The 23,713-nt window shown below is 45.6% G+C and overlaps 1 protein-coding gene across 6 annotated transcripts in view; it reads right to left on the reverse strand.

The window, feature by feature from the left end:
* Window positions 1-514: 514 nt before the first annotated feature.
* The window catches only part of FBXO16 (F-box protein 16), a 64,459-nt gene continuing 41,260 nt past the window's right edge, over window positions 515-23,713 (reverse strand). For 4 of the 6 annotated variants that reach the window (XM_063610883.1, XM_055295832.2, XM_055295831.2 and 1 more), the window contains 2 exons: window positions 20,635-20,737; window positions 515-843 (listed from right to left, as the gene is read on the reverse strand). In XM_063610883.1, the coding sequence (XP_063466953.1) occupies window positions 700-843; window positions 20,635-20,737 (247 nt within the window). In that variant the 3' untranslated portion in view covers window positions 515-699. Of the gene's footprint in view, window positions 844-1,474; window positions 1,501-20,634; window positions 20,738-23,713 lie in introns of all 6 variants that reach the window. The other 2 variants (XM_055295838.2, XM_055295836.2) reach the window with 1 other exon arrangement.

Raw genomic sequence — 23,713 nt, forward strand, 5'->3', positions numbered from 1 at the left:
CTCCAGAGGCTGAGGTGGGAGAACTGCTTGAACCTGGGAGGCGGAGGTTGCGTGAGCCGAGGTTGTGCCATTACACTCCAGCCTGGGCAAAAAGAGTGAAACTCCATCTCAAAAAAGAAAAAAAAAAAGAAAAGAAGGAGAAGGAAAAATTAAGACACAGACATATACAGAGGGATGACCACATGAGGGTGCAGGGAGAAGACGGCATCTACAAGCCCAGAGAGAGGCCTCAGGAGAAACCAACCCTGCCAGATCTTGGATGTCTAGCTTCCAGAACTGCAAGGAAATAAATTCCTGTTGTTGAAGGCTCCCTGTCTGTGGTGCAGCCCTAGCAAACTAAGATACCACGGTAAACAGCCCCTCCATTCGACTGCTCATGCAGCCTTGGGAGTGAGCTTGTATCCTTCTGGGACCTGCCTCACCCACCCAATAATACCAATGGTGCCATCATATGTCCCATCACCAACCTCATGATATCTATCATCATGTTTCTACATCCATAAATCTGTCCGCATTTATGCCATGAATTCCTTTTTACTGAAATACTGTAGGACTCACTACCACAATAAGTACTTAAGCTGAAAGAGTTTCTAATGGGAGCCAAGTAAATTCAGCTCTCCACTGTGCAAAGCATCTCGTCATTTCTATAATAAAAGTCTTTCCATGTTCAGTCCACTTTGGCTCTGGAACCTGGATGAGTCATGCTTGGGGCCCAGGGTGCCTGTGAAGGTGCTGCATGAGAATTTCAGCTGTGGTGGCAGTGGCTGGGAGTCCCACTGACTCAGGGGGAGGCCAGGCGAGATGAGCTGGAACTTTTAGGGGAGAGCTGGAACTTAGGGACATCTAGAAAGGAAAAAGGAATCATGAAAGCGAGAGTTATTGAAACACCAAAGGAGCTATCTAGTTAAACTTATTTTTAATGACATAAAACAATTTTACAAAATTATAGGGCTGGATGGGATTTGTTGAGATTTCCCAATTTCACTCCCCTCTGCCCCCATGCAATCTTCACTGTGAGCTACAGATAACACAGTCTTTAGCGTCCAAAGTGCTGTCACTAACATTATTTCATCTGAACCTCAAGGTCACATGCGGTAGAAAGGACAGTATTAATAAGTTTCATTTTGCAAATAAATGAAACTGAGGAATTTGAGTGACAGTCCAAGTTCACACAGCTAAATAAAAAGTGTCACAGCTGGGGCTGGAGACTTGGGATTTTTAGATTAGAGTATTGGCATCATTCCCATATTTTAATTTTAAATATTTTTAAAAATAGATATTTCTCCCTATGTTGCCCAGGCTGGTCTTGAATTCTTTGATCCTCTCGCCTCCGCCTCCCAAAGTGCTGAGATTATCAGCGTGAGCCACCGTGCCCAGCCCGTTCCCATAATTTACACTCTCCATTAATCAATACATGCACATGATCTCTCTAAAAAGGCAAATGTCACAGGTTGACATCACAACCGAAACTCACAGCGGGAAGGGATTTCTCCTTGACATCTGGCCGCGAGCAGGAAAGGGAAGAGAATGGAGAGAGGAAAAGAAAGAAATAATCCGAGCTGAGCTTGAAGGGAGAGAGAGTGAGGCACTCTTTAAAGTTCGCCCTTATCTTGGTTCCAATGTGCAAGGAGAGACCTAAGAGGATTGGGTTGAACACAGATACCGTAGCCTCCCCTGAGCACAATGCCCCCCCGTTACTCCATACTAAGCTGGCAAGTCACAGGAGTCAGATCAGAGTCCTTGTCACATCTCTCTTAACACCGTGGCGGGTATGTCTGCAATACACAGGGTTTCTGTAAGTCTGTGAAAATCCTACTTTAGACTTTCATTGACTCAGCAACGACATCCGCCGATGACAGCTCCCTGGTCCTCCCCTCCAGCTAACATGCGCCCTCTCACTCCACAAGGAAGCTCCACACCTGCCTGAAGTGCTCTCTGCAGTCCTCCCAGACAGTCTAACCTGTCCTTCCAGGCCTGCCTTCCTGCAAGAAGCTTGCATGTCTCCATCCACAGGAAGTTTCCAGCAGGTGGATTCCTGAAGCCTTTATTATCAACTTCTCTGGCTTCGTGTTGAACGTATGCTCTAAAGCATTAGTACTCACTTCTTTTTTTTTTTTTTTTTTTTTTTTTTTGAGACGGAGTCTTGCTGTGTTACCCAGGCTGGAGTGCAGTGGCGCAATCTCCGCTCACTGCAAGCTCCGCCTCCCGGGTTCAGGCCATTCTCCTGCCTCAGCCTCCCGAGGAGCTGGGACTACAGGCGCCCGCCAACACGCCCGGCTAATTTTTTGTATTTTTAGTAGAGACGGGGTTTCACCGTGTTAGCCAGGATGGTCTCGATCTCCTGACCTCGTGATCCACCCGCCTCGGCCTCCCAAAGTGCTGGGATTACAGGCTTGAGCCACCGCGCCCGGCCTAGTACTCACTTCTAAGTGCAATTCTTTGTCCCCCAATAAGACTGCAAACTCCCTGCAAGCAAAATTGAAATCTGTATTTTATTTTATTTTTGAGACAGGGTCTCAATCGGTCTCCCAGGCTGGAATGCAATGGTACAATCACAGCTCACTGCAGCCTCGACCTCCTGGGCTCAAGCAATCCTCCCACCTCAGCCTCCCGAGTAGCTGGGACTACAGGTGTGCACCACCATGCCTGGCTAATTTTTTTACTTTTTTCTTTTTTTTTTTTCTAGAGATGAGGGTCTTCCTATGTGGCCTAGGCTGGTCCTGAACTCCCGAGCTCAAGCAATCCTCCTGCTTTGGCTTCCCAAAGTGCTGGGATTACAGGCCCACTGTGCTCAGCCAAAGCTGGAAGCTTACACTTCATTGAATCGACAGGTGTCTGCCTATAGTAGGTGCAGACATGTTTGTTGATTTTTCTGGGAAATAGTGGGCAAAACTTGGGTTAAAGTAGCAAGTTGTTAGCATCAAAAAGGAAAAGGGGTAAGAGATGGGTGTAAATTATCTTCCCTCGTTTGAAGTTTTCGGTGTTGTTTAAGGTCCCTGTAGCAGAAGTATTTTCATTGCTGTTTCAAGATCAGCATAAGGTAAGAAAATAAGCAGGAAGGTTCCTCTATGCTCTTTTAGTAACAATGAAGATAAAAATAATACCTGTTGAATGGCCAGGCGCAGTGGCTCATGCCTGTAATCCTAGCACTTTGGGAGGCCGAGGTGGGCGGATCACCTGAGATCAGGAGTTGAGACCAGCCTGGCCAACATGGTGAAACCCTGTCTCTACTAAAAATGAAAAAAATTAGCTGGGCATGGTGGTGGGTGCCTGTAATCCCAGCTACTCAGGAGACTCAGGCAGGAGAATCTCTTGAACCTGGGAGGCAGAGGTGACAGTGAGCAAGACCGCGCCATTGCACTCCAGCCTGGGCAACAAGAGTGAAACTCCCTCTCAAAAAATATAAATAAATAAAATAAAATAATACCTACTAAATGAAGAAAAGGCCTAGCTCTCTATGATACAAGAATGGGCTAGTCACATCTCACCTGTAACAGTTTCAAATTTAATCCTATTACCGTGCAACGCTTATCTGTCACTGCATTTGCAAAACCCCTTTCTCCTGAGTCCCCAGGCAGTTCACAGGTCCAGGCAGGCTCCTCACAGCCCTCCCTTTTCACCGTGGCAGGCCCCAGGGCCTCCCCTGCTCTCCTCTCCTCTTGGTAGCTGTCACCACCCATCCAGACTATGGCATTTCTCTTCCCTCCAAGATGGGCTGAGGGAAGACGGTCTTCCGGCCACCGTTCCTTGTGGTCCCGGAACACAAGCTCACAGACCCTCTTCATTTTGAGACTTTCATGTCCATTATTACAAAAGAAAAGACAAGATTTAAGGGAGAAAACATGGGGAAGTTCTATCAAAGGGTAAAAATCTTACAGTTCTGGATCCTGCTCTATAGCACCTGACTATCTGGTTGAAATAACTAGAAGTTTCTTCTGTACCAATGTTGAGGTCTCCCAAACCTTTTCTTTCCTGCTGATCTTTTCCCCTGGCTGTGAATCCACCCCCACCTTCTTCCCTCAGAAAGGTCCGTCTTCGCAGCACATAGACTTAACAGCAAGAAGCATCTTAGCGGGACGACCGAGGCCTAGTTTCACATGGTTTAACTTCTGAGCACCTGGAGATGCGGGAAGGCACATTTCATGACACCTCTATTCTCCATGAGAATCTTCCCTAAAGGGCATTTTCCTATGGCTCCTCAGGGATTATTTTTGCTTTTCTCACTCTTTGAAAATAATTAAGCTTGTTTATTTTTTGAATAGGTTACTTTTCTACATAGTTCAATATTCAAAAGGTACAAAAGCATTCAGCGAAAAATCTCCCCCTACCTCATCCTCGAGCCTCCTAGTTCCCTTTCTCAAAGTTACCAGAGTTGTGTTTTTTTTTCTGTTTTGTTTTGTCTACTTCCAGTGATATTGTATATGTAGGTGAGCAAACATAGACATAAAACACAAATGTACTGTCCCCCTCTCGTTTTTCACACAACTGGCAGCACGCTGTGAACACCACTGCTGTTTGCTCACTATATATGTGAGAGGCTATGTATGGAGTGAGTGTGTGTGTGTGTGTGTGTGTGTGTATGACTGTTACAAATCAATACACGAGGCCGGGCGCAGTGGCTCACGCCTGTAATCCCAGCACTTTGGGAGGCCAAGGTGGGCGGATCACCTGAGGTCAGGAGTTTGAGACCAGCCTGACCAACATGGTGAAACCCCATCTCTACTAAAAATACAAAAATTAGCTGGGCGTGGTGGCAGGCGCCTGTAATCCCAGCTACTCAGGAGGCTGAAGCAGGAGAATCGCTTGAACCTGGGAGGCGGAGGTTGCAGTGAGCCGAGATCGCACCACTGCACTCCAGCCTGGGCAACGGAGTGAGACTCCATCTCAAAACAAAACAAAACAACAACAACAACAACAAAAACCCAAATTAATACAGGAAGAACTTCCCTAGTCTTTCAATGGCTGTAGAGCAGTTCACATCCAGATGAACCATATCGATAGATATTTGGGCCATTTTCAATGTCTTGCTTTTACAAACGACACCAACATGAATGACCCTTTACGAATGTGCAGGCTCCTCTGCTGCAGCTGTCTGCTTTCTGCTAGGTGGACGTTGCCAACGGCCATGCCATCCATCAGCATTCCTAGTGCTGCCCTGGAACATCATCATAAGAATATTCCAGCCAGGCGTGGTGGCTCACGCCTGTAATCCCAGCACTTTGGGAGGCCAAGGCAGGCGGATCACCTAAGGTCAGGCATTCGAGACCAGCCTGGCAAACATGGTGAAACCCCATCTCTACTAAAAATACCAAAAAAATTAGCTGGGCGTGGTGGTGCACTCCTGTAATCCCAGCTACTGGGGAGGCTGAGACGGGAGAATCACTTGAACTTGGGAGGCGGAGGTTGCAGTGAGTCGAGATTGCACCACTGCACTCCAGCCTGGGCGACAGAGTGAGACTTCGTCCAAAAAAAAAAAAACACAACAACAACAAAAGAATTTTCAAATCCTCCATCTGTCCCTATGAAGAGGGATGGGATAAGCTAATTCAAAGGTATTTTTCTCATCAGTTGAGCTTTCTGTTCTTTTTCTAGAGGTATTTACCCAATATCCTGATGTGCCATTATTGTGTCTTTAAAGCAAAGGAAATAGAAGAGAAATGCAAGCCCATGCATTTGACACTGGAATTCTCCAGGGTTCTGTTCTTGGCCTGCTTTCTGGCCAATCAGTGCCTGAATCTTCCATGGCTGGAAGTGTTTCTGTTGCCCTGCTGTTCCCTGGGCTCCAGGCCCATCTATTCAGCCCTCTTCTGAACTCGTATACTTGTGGTCCCACAGGTACCTCCAACCTGACATTTCCTGCTAGGTTTCCAGCCCCAGTGGGGAGAGGCATGAACCTTAATACAACTGCCCGCCCAAGATTCCTGGAACTTCTCCCTTCCTGGGCCGGAAACTCTCCCCTGTAGCCTGGAAGCTCTTGAGGGCAGGGGCTGTTATCTTATGATTATCTCCCTAGGGCTAGTTCAGTGCCTGTAAAATCCTTGTTCATTAATGATAAACATACCAATGCTTCCTCCTTCTTTCTCATCTCAGGGCAATGGCTGAAACAATGTTGCAGGTGGACTTTGCATGGGGATAGAAAATTCCTATTTTCAGGCTGGATGTCATTTTATTGGGCACAGAGAAGTAGGTGAGAATGCCAAGAGGCTACTGAGCGTGAGGGGCCCAAGAAAGACGACGGTCCCACAGGAGGCTAAGGCCCAAGAAGAGGTAGAAACAGGAACAGCCTGTATATACCAGCTTGTCTACAGACCTGTGTTTTTCACTCCGATTGATTTTTTTTTTTTTTTTTTTTTTGAGATAGAGTCTCACTCTGGTGCCCAGGCTAGAGTGCAGTGGCACAATCTCAGCTCACTGCAACCTCTGCCTCCTGGGCTCAAGCTATTCTTCTGCCTCCTGAGTAGGTGGGATTACAGGCACCTGCTACCATGCCCAGCTAATTTTTCTATTTTTGTAGAGATGGGGTTTCACCATGTTGGCCAAGCTGGTCTTGAACTCCTGACCTCAGGTGATCCACCCACCTTGGCCTCCCAAAGTGCTGGGATTACAGGTGTGAGCCACTGCACCTGGCCCCTGATTGATTTTTTTATTTGTTCTCCATTCACGTTATTTGCAGACATCTGCAAACAATCACTGATGTAAACAACACCATTGGATCAACTCAAGGATCACTTAGGCGAACACATTAGGTAAAGCAGTATGTGAATATGGAAAATAGATAAATATAGTAACAACAATGACAGCACCTGCTTTGTGCCAGTCCCTCTTCTAGGAATGCCAATGACAATAATAACTGCAAATGCCTAACAGCCAGACATTATGCTAACATGCATTTATTAATTCATTTCTTCTTCACAACAAGCCTGTGATGTGGTAAAGAATCTTACCACGGCCGGGCGAGGTGGCTCACGCTTGTAATCCCAGCACTTTGGGAGGCCGAGGCGGGCGGATCACGAGGTCAGAAGATCGAGAACACGGTGAAACCCCGTCTCTACTAAAAATACAAAAAAAATTAGCCGGGCGTGGTGGCGGGCGCCTGTAGTCCCAGCTACTCGGAGAGGCTGAGGCAGGAGAATGGCGTGAACCCGGGAGGCGGAGCTTGCAGTGAGCCGAGATTGCGCCACTGCACTCCAGCCTGGGCGAAAGAGCGAGACTCCGTCTCAAAAAAAAAAAAAAAAAAAAAAAAAAAAATCTTACCACATCTTAACTTTTTGTGACAATCTTCACTTTGTAGAAGATTCACCTCCTCCCTTTAAAAAAATCTCCCTCTCAACGTTTTATTATGACTCCCAGTTGAGGAGTTGATGCAGGATTTTTCTCGGCCCCTTTGCCAGATTTGCAGCAGGGGCGCCCTGTCTACTCGGCCTGCTGTGCTCAGCCCCTTGCAGGAGGGAGCACGCGAGTGAGTGAGTGCGGGACCCAGTCAGCCACTCTAAGCGCCATCACAGAAGCAAGCTCCGTGCAGGGCCTGAGGCCAGACCAGGGATGTTACCTCAAGGGAACGTGGTGGCTCCCAGACAAGGGTGCCCATGACCCTGAAGCCCCAGAGGGGGCGTCAGTGTGCTAATTAGTTCTTTTAGTTCCGTTGTCCATAGCCCAATGGACGGCAGCATGTTAGCAACTCAGTCGGTCCCTGGCCCGGTCACGTGGGGCAGCTGCCCTCCACTGGTGAGGGCAAAAGGCCAGTGTGACAGACTTTTTGTGTACCCACACTGGGTGGGTCCTGAGCTCTTCCCCAGCATCCAAGAAGAATGAGGTCACGCTGACAACTGAAGGGTGATGAGGGCAGATTTTTTTTTTTTTTTTTTTTTTTTTGAGACAACAAGAGTTTCACTCTTGTTGCCCAGGCTGGAGTGCAATGGTGTGATCCTGGCTCACTGCAACCTCTGCCTCCCGGGTTCAAGTGATTCTCCTGCCTCAGCCTCCCAAGCAATTCTCCTGCCTCAGCCTCCCGTGTAGCTGGGATTACAGGCGTCTGCCACCACACCCAGCTATTTTTTTTTGTATTTTTAGTAGAGATGGGGTTTCACCATGTTGGCCAGGCTGGTCTTGAACTCCTAACCTCAGGTGATCTGCCCACCTCGGCCTCCCAAAGTGCTGGGATTATAGGCGTGAGCCACCATGCCTGGCCTGAAGGCAGATAATTTTACTGAGGACAGAACAGCTCTCAGCAAAGAGGGGATGCAGAGGGGTAAGGAAGTTCCCCACTCCCACAGTTGGGTGGTTTCTCTCTCCCCATGTGGCTGGGTCAGGGCTTTTAATGGACTCAGAATGGGGAGTGCATGCTGATTGGTTTGTGAGTATACAGAAAAGGTTAAAACAAAGACACCATTCCAAGGTGGGCACAACGGTGTAGAAAACCGATTAGGAAAGGGTAGGTACATGTAAAATAGGTGAAGGGTGGGGATCAATCAGGGGAAAGCACGCCAAATGGGAAGACAGATTCTCAATTGGTCTGTGGATTTGACTCGTAGCGTGGCTTGTCTATAGGTTGGCGGTGGGATTTCACCAGGGACCCACCCCTATCTGTCCAGGCATTTGGCTGCCTCCTGCTGTTATCAGAGTGATGTGGTAGTATTGTATATAAATATGGATTATTGTGTTTGAAAAATATAAAATCAAAAGTTGCTGGTTTTAGCAGTGCAAGCACAGTTTAAACTCACCCCTGTAAATTGCCTAAAGCACAGGTTGGGGGCTGAGGTCATGGGTAGAGACGAAGGCTCAGAGTGCAGAGGAGATGGCTGAGGAGGTCCTCCCTGGGGGGCCTTCTTCTAAGAAGAAGAAGGTGCATCCGGTTATAGGATGCTTAATAGCTGGGCTTATAGGCCCAGCTGCATCCGGTTATAGGATGCTTAATCCTCAGGATGGAGTTGCTTCAAGGACTTTCCATCTAGGAATTCTGGAGAAGGACCCCTGCTGTCTCCTGTCTGCTCAGGAGCCCAGAAAGCTCAGTCCTGTCTGGACACCTTCCAGAGGGCCCTTGCTTTGGTCAACGCCTATGAGCAAAACATTCCCTTTTACTCCCCGCTTATGTTTCTGATGGAAATAGAGGCAAGGTGTTAGAAAGAAATAACCAACGCAGTTTTAAAGAATCCACAGGCCTGGCTTTGTGTTTATCTTTTAAGTAACCTTGGGGTAATATTTTTAGCTGCAGAGGAAGGCTAAGCAACTCGAGCCAGGGTTTTGAAATTCAAATCCAAGACTATGTGACTACATCTTTCAGCCTTCCAAGTAGGTGAAATAGGTAGGGATGTGGTACAAACATTCAAAGGCCATAAGGTCTCAGTGGTTGGTTGTTAGTAATCATTGTGAACTCATATTTCAAAACACCTGTGTCTTAGAAAATTGGCTTCCAGTGTAGTTTGTGGTGAAATACCATATTACGAAACACACATACACACACACGCTACATACATATATCTCATTTTATGTTATATATGTATTTTTAAGACAGGATCTCACTGTCACCCAGGCTGAAGTGCAGTAGTGCAATCATAGCTCACTGCAGCCTCGACCTCTCAGGCTCAAGCAATCCTCCCACCTGAGCCTCCCCAGTAGCTGGGACCGCAGGTGTGCACCACCATACCTAGCTAACTTCCATTTATGGAGAGATTGGTGGGGTCTCATTATGTTGCCCAGGCTCATCTCAAACTCCTGGACTCAAGTGATCCCCCTGCCTCAGCCTCCCAAAGTGCTGGGATTACAGGCATGAGCCACTGCATCCAGCCTACATACATATATATTAAACCCCAATGGCAACAGTGACTAAAACATGTTATAACAAATATGTATGGCTGGGCGCGGTGGCTCACGCTTGTAATCCCAGCACTTTGGGAGGCCGAGGCGGGCGGATCACGAGGTCAGGAGATCGAGACCACGGTGAAACCCCGTCTCTACTAAAAATACAAAAAAAATTAGCCGGGCGTGGTGGCGGGCGCCTGTAGTCCCAGCTACTCGGAGAGGCTGAGGCAGGAGAATGGCGTGAACCCGGGAGGCGGAGCTTGCAGTGAGCCGAGATTGCGCCACTGCACTCCAGCCTGGGCGACAGAGCGAGACTCCGTCTCAAAAAGAAAAAAAAAAAAAAAAAAAAAATACGTATATAACTAATAATACTATATAAATCACAAACACAGTTCTCTTCTGCTAGGTCCTGAATAGAAGTTAATTTGTGTCAAATATTTTGTGTTAAAATAAAAACAATTAGCCATTTGGCATTGGTCTAAATGCTAAGTGAACAAGAGCAGGTAGAATCATTTCCATTGGAAATGCCATAGTAATTTATTATGGATAGCCTGATGAAACAAGAGGCAACAAGACAGAACAAGTAAACTCGGCTCTCTTCCAGGCAAAGGAGAAATGCAAAGACTCCAAGTAGCGGGCTCACCTGAGAGTTGATTTTGCCCCCAGGATTCTTCCCGGGAAGGCTTTTTCATCTTTTAGGTATCAAAAATTAACAACAACCAAGATTGTAGTTCTTAGGCTGTGGAGTGCACATAGCACATAATCCATGGCACTGAGTTCAACACACATGCATTCTTCAGTCTAGGAGCATGGAGTAAGAAACAAAACACTGGCTAGGCACTGTGACCCACACCTGTCATCCCAGTGCTCGGGGAGGCCAAGGTGGGAGGACTGCTTGAGGCCAGGAGTTCAAGAACAGCCTGGGCAACATAGTGAGACCCTGTCTCTATAAAAAATTGAAAAATTAACCAGGTGTGGTGGTGTGCATCTGTAGTCCTAGCTACTCAAGTGGGAGGCTAAGGCAGGAAGATCACTTGAGCCCAGGAGGTCAAGGCTTCAGTGAGCTCTGATTGCACTGCTCCATTCCAGAATGGGCAACAGAGTGAGACTCTGTCTCTAAAAAAAGAAAAAGAAAAAACAAGAAACACCACAATGATGAGGAGTCCACACATAGGCACAAGACTATACGGAGGCCATACAGGAGCTGAAAATATATGGCTTATATTCCACACAGCTATTGATGCCACTGTTTCTTACACAGTGGAAACTGACTGTAAGGGCCAGGTGCAGTGGCTCACATCTGTAATCCCAGCACTTTGGGAGACTGAAGCAGGCAGATAGCTTGAGACCAGGAGCTCGAGACCAGCCTGGGCAACATGGAGAAACCCCGTCCCTACTAAAAATACAAAAATTAGCCAGGCGTGGTGGTACACACCTGTAATCCCAGCTACTCGGGAGGCTGAGGCATGAGAATTACTTGAACCTGGGAGGCAGAGGCTGCAGTGAGCCAAGATTGCATCACTGCATTCCGGCCTGGGCAACAGAGTGAGACTCTGTCTAAAAAAATAAATAAATAAAAGAAAAGAAATGAAACGGACTATAAGGAATAGAAAAGACAAAGGGGGAAGAAGAAGAGAAATGGGGAAGCTCAAGGAAAAAGCGAAAAGGAGACTCCTGTTCCATGGGCCAGGGCCTCCCGCCAATGCCTTCTGGCTGCCTGGCAGGTCCCTCCTCCACCTGTCTCTCAGCCACAGCTCACCATCAGATTTCTCTCGTCTTTCCTTGTGGGGTCAGGTGATGGCTTAGTATGATTTTTACTGCTGTTACTACTACTATTACCACCACTAGCTTTGAGCTAGGTACTGTGCTAATGCTTTACATCCTCCTCCCAATTCAGTGACGTTAGTTAGTCTTGTTACTAACTCCATTTTACACATGAGGAAAAAGAGGCTCAGAGAGGTTATACAACTTGGCCAAAATCACCAGACCACTAAAATAGTGGTACAATGGGCATTGAACCTAGGCTATCTGCATCCCAATCTGTGTTCTTAGAAAGCAAAATAGGCCAGGTGTGGTGGCTTATGCCTGTAATCCTAGCACTTTGGGAGGCTGAGGCAAATGGACTTCTTGAGGTCAGGAGTTTGAGACCGGACTGGCCAATATGGTGAAACCCCATCTCTACTAAAAATACAAAAATCAGCCGGGCGTGGTGGCAAGTGCCTGTAATCCAAGCTACTTGGGAGGCTGAGGCAAGAGAATCATCTGAACCCAGGAGACAGAGGTTGCAGTGAGATGGCCCCACTGCACTCCAGCCTGGGCAATAGAGTGAGACCCTGTCTCAAAAAAAAAAAAAAAAAAGAAAGAAAAGAAAATAGAAAAATAACATAATATCGAATGAGAGCACGAACATGTATTACATGCTTAATATAGTATACCAGGGATTTAGGTAGGTGTCATTATTTCCATTTTACAGATGAAGAAACTGAGGCTTAGAGAGGTTAAGTAACTTATCTGAAGTCATACTGTTTAGTACAAGAATCCAGGTCTGTCTGACTGAAAAGCCCATATTCTTTGTTATTCTTCCTTCCAAATGGAATTCCCAGGAATTTCATTGCTTGAATTAAATAGTTAAAAATCCCTCCGATGGATATTTTTGGTTCTGCACATTCAAACCAAACAGACATTGTTATAAAATGAACACCCGGCCGTGCACAGTGGCTCATGCCTGTAATCCCAGCACTTTGGGAAGCTGAGGCAGGAGGATCACTTGAGGCCGGGAGTTTGGGACCAGCCCAGGCAAAATAGCGAGACCCTGTCTCTACAAAAAATACCCCCAAAAAACACAATTAGCCAGACTTGGTGGTGCACAGGTCCCGGCTACCTGGGAGGCTGAGGTGGGAGGATCCCCTGAGCTCTGGGAGTTGTTGAGGCTGCAGTGAGCTGTGCTCACGCCACTGCACTCCAGCCTGAGTGACAGAGTGAGACCCTGTCTCAAAAAAAAAAAAATTAAATTAAAAAAACCCCAAACACCTGAGGAGTGCATCAGAATTTGATAAGAAGTATATTAAATATTGCCTGCAAGGAACCTTCTACGGAAACTCTGTTTTATAAATTCTTCTGTTTTGGTTCATTATACTTCCTAAAGTTCAAAGAAAAAGATTGGAAACATAAATTAGTTTATGTTGGTTTAAAATTAGGATTCACAAATGTAATGGATTTTTTTTTTTGTATTCTACATAAAGTCATTTTAATTACAGCTGTGTTCTTCAGGCATCGGGGAGAAAGGGGTGTGAACGCCTAGAAACCCATGGGGCCCCATAGCAAACTCTCATTTTATTTTATTACTATTATTATTATTATTATTATTATTTATTTAAGTGCTCTGTCGCCCAGGCTGGAATGCAGTGGCACAATCATGGCTCACTGCCCCCTTAACCTCCTGGGTTCAAGTGATCCTCCTACGTCAGCCTTCCAAGTGGCTGGGACTACAGGCATGTGACACCACACCTGGCTAATTATTTTATTTTTTTGCAGAGACAGGGTCTCACTATGTTGCCCAGGCTGGTCTCAAACTCCTGGCCTCAAGCCATCCTTCCACCTCGGCCTCCTGCGTCCTTGGGATTACCCAGTCACTGGACCCACCAAACTCTCATTTTATAAATGAGGAAACAAAGACTCTGGGAATTTGAGTGACTACTCATTAGTGGTAGAGTTGAAACTAGAACTGGGGTTTCCTGATTCTTAAACCATTGTTCATTCCACAATATGATCCAAGAATCACTTTAGAGTATATTCCTGTGTGTGTGTGTGTGTGTGTGTGTCTTTTTTTTTTTTTCCCCTCTTTTGAGTGAAGGAAAAAAGGTGAGAAAGCCTGAAGAAGCACTTTTTAAAATCAGGACACTAAGAGTAAAGTTATCCCTGGAAAGAGGTGAAGAAGGTAATTTCAGAGGCTGGAATTAGCAGAGCACAGGAAAAGATAAGGTCTAATCTAAGGCAATTAGGGTAAGCAGGCAATTAAAGACTTTTGTTACTTGTATTTAAGTGAATGCTCTGAAACGGCAGGCTTTTTGAAATCCATGGCTGAACTAGAAAGTGAGGACATCTGGCCGGGCGCGGTGGCTCAAGCCTGTAATCCTAGCACTTTGGGAGGCCGAGGTGGGCGGATCACGAGGTCAGGAGTTCGTAGACCATCCTGGCCAACATAGTGAAACCCTGTCTCTATTAAAAATACAAAAAAATTAGCAGGGCGTGGTGGTGGGCGCCTGTAGTCCCAGCTACTCGGGAGCCTGAGGCAGGAGAATGGCGTGAACCCGGGAGGCGGAACTTGCAGTGAGCCGAGATGGTGCCACTGCACTCCAGCCTGGGGGACAGAGCCAGACTCTGTCTCCAAAAAAAAAGAAAGAAAGTGAGGACATCTAACTCCCAAGTAAAAGTTCAGTGCTAGACAAGAGGTATTTGTATTTATACTTGATAAAGGAAAAAACAAAGAAAAGAAACAAGATGTCAGCTAGGGTCCTCTTAGCCCAATTCCAGAGCCTCAACAGTTCAAAGCCCATCTCCTTGTTTTCTGTGAATTGTCCTAAGGAGTGTTCACTTTCTTAGCTTTCTAGACTTCTAAGATCTTACTTCCATGTGTAAATGGAGTAGAATTTACTGCAGAGATGGAGGGAGGTATTTACATCCCAGTAACGGCAAATAGGTTTAATTGGAACAGGTGGTATCTAACACTGTTCCCGCCTCTCTCCCCTACCTAATCTTGGCTTCTCTCCCCCTCCTCCTCCTACCTCTTTCCTCCCTACTCCCTCTCCTCCTCCTCTTCCCTTCCAGGAGCAGAAACAACAAATTCTTCCTCTAATCTCTAGCCCAGCAGGTTTTCCCTGCCTCTGAAGTCCTAGTCTGCTGACATCCTTGCTCTCAAGGCCTCCTCCCTCCCTATGAGTTTAGCAAAGTCTCTCCCTCAAGAAGACAGCTCCTTCCTTCCCTAAGAATTACATGGATCTACTGTTAAAATTAAAAATATAGGGCTGGGCGCAGTGGCTCATGCCTATAATCCTAGCACTTTGGGAGGCCAAGGTGGGTGGATAACCTGAGGTCAGGAGTTTGAGACTAGACTGGCCAACATGGCGAAATCCCGTCTCTACTAAAAATACAAAAATTAGCTGAGCGTGGTGGCAGGTGCCCGTAGTCCCAGCTACTCAGGAAGCTGAGGCAGGAGAATCGCTTGAACCCGGGAGGCAGAGGCTGCAGTGAGCCGAGATCGTGCCATTGCACTCCAGCCTGGGCAACAAGAGCGAAACTCCGTCTCAAAAAAAAAAAAAAAAAAAATTAAAAAAATACATATATTGTATGTCTTTACACAAGGTTGAAAATCTTTGAAGTTTAATGAAGACGGTGTCTGACTACTGTGGAGTTTATATATATATGTAAATATATATATAAACTCCACAGTATATATATATATATGTGTGTGTGTGTGTGTGTGTATATATATATATATTTTTTTTTTTTTTTTTTTTTGAGACAGTCTTGCTCTGTCGCCCAGGCTGGAGTGCAGTGGTGCGATCTCGGCTCACTGCAACCTCTGCCTCCTGGGTTAAAGCGATTCTCCTGCCTCAGCCTCCTAAGTAGCTGGGATTACAGGCACGCACCACCATGCCTAATTTTTTCTATTTTTAGTAGAGACGGGGTTTCACCATGTTGGCCAGGCTGGTCTCCATCTCCTGACTTCGTGATCTGCCCTCCTCGGCCTCCCAAAGTGTTGGGATTACAGGCGTGAGCCACTGTGCCTGGCCGGAGTTTATATTTTTAATTGCTTTGTTTTATATGGAATCTTGTTCTCATAACTAATTGTAATGGGAGTGTCTTGACATTTACATAATTTTCATAAGGAGCCTTCAAAACTGTAAAGGATTAGCAATCAGGTCTAATCTTTTTTCTTTTTTTTGAGACAGAGTCTTGCTCTGTCACCCTGGCTGGGGCACAATGATGCAATCTCAAGTCACTGTAACCTCTGCCTCCTGGGTTCAAGTGATTCTCTTGCCCCAGCCTCCCAAGTAGCTAAGATTACAGGTGCCCGCCACCACACTCGGCTAATTTTTGTATTTTTAGTAGAGATGGAGTTTCACCATGTTGGCCAGGCTGGTCTCAAACTCCTGACCTCAGGTGATCCGCCTGCCTCAGCCTCCCAAAGTGCTGGGATTACAGGTGTGAGCTACCTCGCCCAGCCCATCTTTCATCAACCATTCACCCCAAAATGTGGTTAGACTAAGTGGTTCTAAGGCAGCACTTGGGGTCTGCTTTAGAATCAAAAGCAGAAGAGCACATCAGGTACACTTTCAAGGGGCAGGCTTTGAAACCTCAAACCCATAGAATAATAGGAAACAGGACAAGCTCACCACAACATGTGGAAGATGTGAAACCGTTTCCCCAAGTATGGTTCTGTTTTTGGAGAGAGCACTCCCATCTGAAGGCTCTAAGTAATGACAGGCAAAAAGGGAGGCTGTTGTCAGTGATCTGACAGCCACATCCCCAGAGAGATAGACTAAGGAATATTACTTGTACTTTTTTTTTTTTTTTTTTTTTTAGGTAGGGTCTCGCTTTGTCACCCAGGCTGGAGTGCAGTGGTGAGATCATGGCTCACGACAGCTTCAAACTCCCAGGCTCAAGTGATCCTCTCACCTCAGCCTCCAGAGTAGCTGGAACTACAGGTGTATGCCCCTGCCATGCCCAGCTAATTAAAAAATGTTTTATTGTAGAGATGGGATTTTGCTGTGTTGCCCAGGCTAGTCTCAAACTCCTGGCCTCAATTATTCTCCGATCTCAGCCTCCCAAAGTGCTGGGATGACAGGTATGAGCCACTGCCCTCTGGCCATGTGGCCTCTTTTATTCTCCCATTATCTTCTCTCTTCCTGCCCTTTCCATTTAACAAAGCCTCTTTCCTGATAATAGGAGTGAGGAATCTTCAAGTGTTCAGGTCTCAGGTAACCTGCTAGATTTGGGGGTCAGGGTTTGGGGGTATGTCACTTTCATCTTTGCCTTTAGAAGGTGCTCCCCTAAGTTTGTCCTGCTCACTGGCTTCTCTAGGTCCTCCTGAAATCTTCCTCCATAAACCTGTCTAAATGATAGGGGAACTTTCTGTCAGAGCTGTTTGAACCAGAGCAACTCCATCTTGAATAGGAGCTGGGTAAAATGAGGCTGAAACCTACTGGGCTGCATTCCCAGACGGTTAAGGCATTCTAAGTCACAGGATGAGATAGGAGGTCAGCACGAGATACAGGTCATAAAGACCTTAATGATAAAACAGGTTGCAATAAAAAACCAGCCAAAACCTAGCAAAACCAAGACGGAGACAGGAATGACCTCTGGTCGTCCTCACTGCTACACTCCCATTAGCGCCATGACAGTTTACAAATGCCACGGCAACGTCAGAAAATCATCCTACATGGTCTAAAAGGGGGAGGCATGAATAATCCACCCCTTATTTAGCATATAATCAAGAAATAACCACAAAAATCGGCAACCAGCAGCCCTCGGGGCTGCTCTGTCTATGGAGTAGCCATTCTTTTATTTCTTTACTTTCTTAATAAACTTGCTTTCACTTTATGAACTTGCACTAGATCTAAGAACCCTCTCTGGGGGTCTGGATCCAGACCCCTTTCTGGTAACATTCATGTATCACTGCACTGGAATCACACCTAGGCTGTGTCTAGTATAACAAATTCACTGTATGGCTGCAGTTACCAGAGTTTTACCCTCACTTTCCTTTGTTCCCCTGATTGGATTTCCTCAGTATCCATTTCCTCTTCTCTTGCCTCACATCCAATATTTCTTCTTTTTTTTTTTTGAGACGGAGTCTCACTCTGTCACCCAGCCTGGAGTGCAGTGACGCAATCTCGGCTCACTGCAACCTCTGCCTCCCGGGTTCAAGCAATTCTCCTGCTTCAGCCTTCCGAGTAGCTGGTGCTACAGGTGCATGCCAACATGCCCGGCTAATTTTTTTTTTTTTTTTTGAGACAGAGTCTTGCTCTGTCACCCTGGCTGGAGTGCAGTGGCGCGATCTCGGCTCACTGCAGGCTCTGCCCCGGGTTCACACCATTCTCCTGCCTCAGCCTCCCTAGTAGCTTGGAATACAGATGCCCGCTACCTCGCCCAGCTAATTTTTTGTATTTTTTTTAGTAGAGATGGGGTTTCACCACGTTAGCCAGGATGGTCTCGATCTCCTGACCTCGTGATCCGCCCACCTCGGCCTCCCAAAGTGCTGGGATTACAGGCGTGAGCCACTGTGCCCGGCCTATTTCTTCATTTTCACAATCATCTTGCATCACCTAGGAGGCCGATGAGGGCAAACTACCATCCTGTGGAGAGAGGAACTGAGTCACACCAGCCTTATATCCCAAACAGCCAAGCTTGTCCTTGGCAAGCTCATCACCGGCATGAGTCAAAATATCGCAGCATACTTTTTGGGGGATTTAATGATGCCTTACGCTCTTTATCAAAACTACGAAACATAAATAGTGATTATAATTAGTATATTTACAAAAAAACACATGAATAGACAGATACAATCATGAGCCCCATTCACGAAGAGCTAATTCTTCTCTCATTGCTTAACGTACCCTGGTTTCCCTTTCAGCCTTAATTAGCACAACTTTTTAACTTTTTAATTTTTTTTTTTGTTTTTTTTGAAACGGAGTCTCGCTGTCGCCCAGGCTGGAGTGCAGTGGCGCGATCTCCGCTCACTGCAGGCTCCGCCCCCCAGGGTTCACACCATTCTCCTGTCTCAGCCTCCCGCATAGCTGGGACTACAGGCGCCTGCCACCTCGCCTGGCTAATTTTTTGTATTTTTAGTAAAGACGGGGTTTCACCTTGTCAGCCAGGATGGTCTGGATCTCCTGACCTCGTGATCCGCCTGCCTCGGCCTCCCAAAGTGCTGGGATTACAGGCGTGAGCCACCATGCCCGGCCTAACTTTTTAATTTATGATGAATGCTTTCACATAAGCAAGTGCTGCTAGTGTTTGACAGATGGTTAATGTCAAAAGCCCATGGGGATGGCTTAGCTTTGGGTTTTATGTTTTCGAAGCAGGAGAAATGTTTGACTGTGCTGATAATTTCTCAGCATGTATCACCATCAACTTTTATTATCCTTCAAATTCCTCGTTCCCCCTTGGACTCCTCTTCCACTCCTTGCCTATCAGGGGCTGGAAACTAGGCAGAAGCATGACATAATGGCCCATGTGATAAGCCTCATAAAGTTATTTTTCTCAATTAATGGCTTCACTGACAATTTTACTGCTTTGCTCTAAGCTGCCCCGTTCCCTTGGGCATCAGGACACATGTCTATGATAAGCCTCATCCAGTCCAACAAAACCGGCCCTACAGAATTCAGATGGCCCTGTTTAAAGAAGCTCATCTCTCTCTCTCTTTTTTTTTTTTTTTGCAACATAACACTTGAAAATACATTTAAACAGAAAGTAATAGAGCTTTAAAGCAGAGCTATAAAAGTGATTTATTCCTGAGTACATACTTATTCCTTTCCCAGCTGACATCCATTTTATATTAATTTTCCTTGAGTGTGTATCTTCATCTCTTTTCTAAATCCTTACTACTATATATGAACTTTTAATTCCACCCTTGTTCCTTTCTACTTCGTGCCAAAGACTTGCATAATGTGCTAAAAGAGATCCACAGGGCTTCAGAGCCACGATTTGGGAAACTCTGCTAGGCAATGATAATGCTCCCTAGTCACAATTACTGGCTTTATTAGGTAGTCAGTTCGCTGTTTTTTAATTAGGAAAGGAAAAGTTCTTAATTCACTTTTTCCAAAGTTACTTTAAATGCATTTTTCCTTTTTTTTTTTTTTTTTTTTTTTTGAGACAGAGTCTCGCGCTGTTGCCCAGCCTGCAGTGCAGTGGTGCGATCTTGGCTGACTATAATCTCTGCCTCCTAGGCTCAAACCATCCTCCTGCCTCCCCCACACCCACCACAGGCATGTGCCACCACGCCCAGCTAATTTTTGTATTGTTAATGGAGACAGGGTTCCACCATGTTGCCCAGGCTGTGCTCGAATCCCTGACTTCAAGTGATCCTCCTGCCTCAGCCTCCCAAAGTACTGGGATTACAGGCGTGAGCCACCATGCCTGGCCTAAATGCACTTAGATCAGGAGAACCTTCACTTAGAGATAGCAATTTCTGATAGCACCTCCCCCTGCCCCAAAGGACTCAGCAGAAGAAAGAACCACTGATAAAAAAAATACTCCCCTTGGCCAGGCGCGGTGGCTCATGCTTGTAATCCCAGCACTTTGGGAGGCCGAGGCAGGTGGATCACCTGAGGTCAAGAGTTGGAGACCAGTCTGGCCAACATGGAGAAACCCCGTCTCTATTAAAAACACAAAAATTTGCTGGGCATGGTGGCGGCACCTGTAATCCCAGCTACGTGGGAGGCTGAGGCAGGAGAATCACTTGAACCCAGGAGGCGGAGGTTGCAGTGAGTCGAAATCATGCCATTGTACTCCAGCCAGGAAGACAAGAACAAGACTGTCTTAAACAAACAACAAAAAAATGCTACCCTTATATCATACAGTTTTCAAAGCAATTTCATACACATCAGTTCATCCAGTCTTTTTCTTTTTTTAACAGATAAGAAAACAGAGGCTCAGAGAGATTAAATAAAGTGTATCTTCAAGGTCATGGCTTCTCTGTCAGTGTCAGAAACCTAAATTTAAATCACCACTCCATGATTCTGATTAAATAAACGAATTCGATTCTGCAAATAGGATTAGAGATCTGGAGATTTTCATTAATGTTATGGTGACGAATCTTTTATAAACAATACTTACCATTGATTGTGCTTTTCTTAGCCTAGTTCTGTCCTGCAATTTATTTTTCTTATCATGTGACTGTCGGCTGAAATCTGGGGTCATTTCGTTTCTTTTTCTTCTTCTGTAAATTGGAAAGCAGTGGGAAAATTACAAAGTATCTTTTTAAAACTCAGGTGGTTTGCATAGCTATTTGTCTGTTTGAGTTTGTTGTTCCTGTGATTTAAAAGATTGTCTCCACTTAACTGGAAATAAGCCAAATGTCTATCAATAGAGAACTGGTTGCATCAACTCTGGCATCTCCACACAATGCAGTACTATGAGCTGCAAAAGGAAAGCAGGATGTTTCTATATTCAACTGTGGAAGGATCTCCAGGATATACTGTTACATGAAGAAAGAAGGGTGGATGAGACGGTATGTACTGTGTGCTGCCATTCATTTCAAGAAGAAGGTATTAAGATCTCTGCCTCTATATGTTGTACATATGTATTTACTTGTACTTTTTAAAATGTAAGGAGTATGGCCAGGTGGGGTGGCTCACGTCTGTAATCCCAGCTCTTTGGGAGGCCAAGGCAGGTGGATCACCTGAGGTCAGGGGTTCGAGACCAGCATGGCCAACACGGTGAAACCCCATCTCTACTAAAAATACAAAAATTAGCCGGGCATGGTGGCACACACCTGTAGTCCCAGCTACTTGGGAGGCTGAGGCAGAAGAATCACTCGAATCCAGGAAGTAGAGGTTGCAGTGAGCCAAGATCGCACCACTGCACTCCAGCCTGGGTGACAGAGTGAGACTCTGTCTCAAAAAAAAAAAAAATAAAATAAAATGGAAAGATTAAACCATAAAATGAAAAATAGTTACCTGTAAGTAGGATTCCCACGTGAACTGATCAAAAACAGGGAATGTGAGCTGGGCATGGTGACTCATGCCCGTAACCCCAGCTCTTTGGAAATGCGAGAGGGAAGGACAACTTGAGTCCAGGAGTTTGAGACCCACCTGGGCAACATGGTGAGACCCTATCTCTACAAAAGATTAAAAAATTTAGCTGGGCATGATGGTGCATGCCTGTAGTTCCATCTACTCAGGAGGCTGAGGTGGGAGGATCGCTTGAGCCCTGGAGGTCCAAGCTGCAGTGAGCCATGACTGTGCTACTGCACTCTAGCCTGGGAAACAGAGGGAGACCCTAAATCAAAAAAAAAAAAAAAAAAAAAGAAAGAAAGAAAAGAAAAAAAAAAGGAACAGGTAATATGGAGGAACAGGCACTGAAAGTTAGATTTCTCCAAGTATAGCTTATTTTGTATATTTAATTTTGGAATCATCTAAATTTTTCTCAAAATCATAAAATAAAATGAAGTGAAAAATACCTAAAATCTGAAAAGCAAAATGAAACAAATATGTATCTATTGAGTTGGTGGCATTACTACACACAAAGGAGTTACTTCATGTGAGTTTAATGCAGCAATTTGTCTGAATATTCTTGATAGAATATATCTGAGATAAAAACACAGACAGGGAAGTCAAACTGTTTTCAGTAATCATACCACTTGCTTTAATATTAGCATTTGTTTTCTAAAACTCCTGTATGTATTAGGATAAAGCAAGGATCCTCCAACCACAGTCCACAGGCTCAATCCAGCCTGCTGCCTGTTTCTGTAAATAAAGTTTTATTGGAACACAGTCATGCTTATTTCTTGCACATGGTCTATTACTATATTCAGGCTACAATGGCAGAGTTGAGCAGCTGTGACAGAGACCGTATGCCCTGCAAAGACTAAAATATTTCCTGCCTTGCCATTTACAGGAAAAGTTTGCCTGATGTAAGGGATCTAGGCGATGCGTATCCATGGCTACCAACACGAGACAGACAACCAGAAATGATGTGCGTTGTGACAGAAGTATATATCCCTGTTCAGTATATACATAAGCCTCTAGGTCTGACTCTCAGTATAGCCAGGTACCGGGGGCAGAAGAACCTGTTAAGATGCATGTGGGTGGTGCAATCAACAAAATCCAGAATGTGAGAAGCTCTCCAGGATAAATGATCTGATAGTTATAACAAACAAATTGCAAGGAAAAAAAAAGGACAGAGGGGAAATCTATGGACAAAAGAAAAGAAAATGCTGAAGTGACATGTAGATCAAATGCAATATGTAGACTTTTTTTTTTTTCTTTTTTAAGACAGGGTCTTGCTCTGTCACCCAGGCTGGAGTGCAGTGGCACAACCGTGGCTCATTGCAGCCTCCACTTCCTGGGCTCAAGCAATCTTCCCATTTCAACCTCCCAAGTAGCTGGGACTACGGGCATGCACCATCACATTTGGCTAATTTTATTTTATTTTTATAGAGATGGTTCTTGCTATGTTGCCCAGGCTGGTCTCAAACTCCTAAACTCAGGTGATACTTCTACCTCAGCCACCCAAAGTTCTGGGATTACAGGTGTTTGCCACCACACCTGGCCTGATCTTCTTGGGAGTTCACTCCAACCTCTCAGCTCAGCTCCCTTGGCCCAATAAAGAAGGGTGATACGGGTCAGGTGCGGTGGCTCATGCCTGTAATCCCAGCACTTTGGGAGGCTGAGGCATGAGAATCATGAGGTCAGGAGTTCGAGACCAGCCTGGCCAACATGGTGAAACCTCGTCCTTACCAAAAATACAAAAATTAGCTGGGTGTGGTGATGCCTGCCTGTAATCCCAGCTACTAGGGAGGCTGAGGCAGGAGAATGGCTTGAATCCAGGAGGCGGAGGTTGCAGTGAGCCGAGATCATGCCACTGCACTCCAGCCTGGGTGACAGAGCAAGACTGTCTCAAAAAAAAAAAAAAAAAAAAAACAAAAAAAGAAGGGTGATTTGCATAAATGTCCCAAAAGAAGATCAAAATTGAGGGACTTCCACTTTCTGGTTTTAAAATGTATTACAGAGCTACAATAATCAAAACAGTGTCATGCTGGTGTAAAGACCAACACAGAGACCAATAGAATAGAATAAGGAGCCCAGAGTTAAAACCCTCACATATATATATGGTCTATTGACTTTCAACAAGGGTGTCAAGACTATTCAGTGGGGCAAAGGACAGTCTTTTCAACAATGGTGCTGGGGAAATG

The sequence above is a fragment of the Symphalangus syndactylus genome, chromosome 10 (assembly GCF_028878055.3).
Source record: "Symphalangus syndactylus isolate Jambi chromosome 10, NHGRI_mSymSyn1-v2.1_pri, whole genome shotgun sequence".
In the NCBI taxonomy this organism is placed as follows: domain Eukaryota; kingdom Metazoa; phylum Chordata; class Mammalia; order Primates; family Hylobatidae; genus Symphalangus; species Symphalangus syndactylus.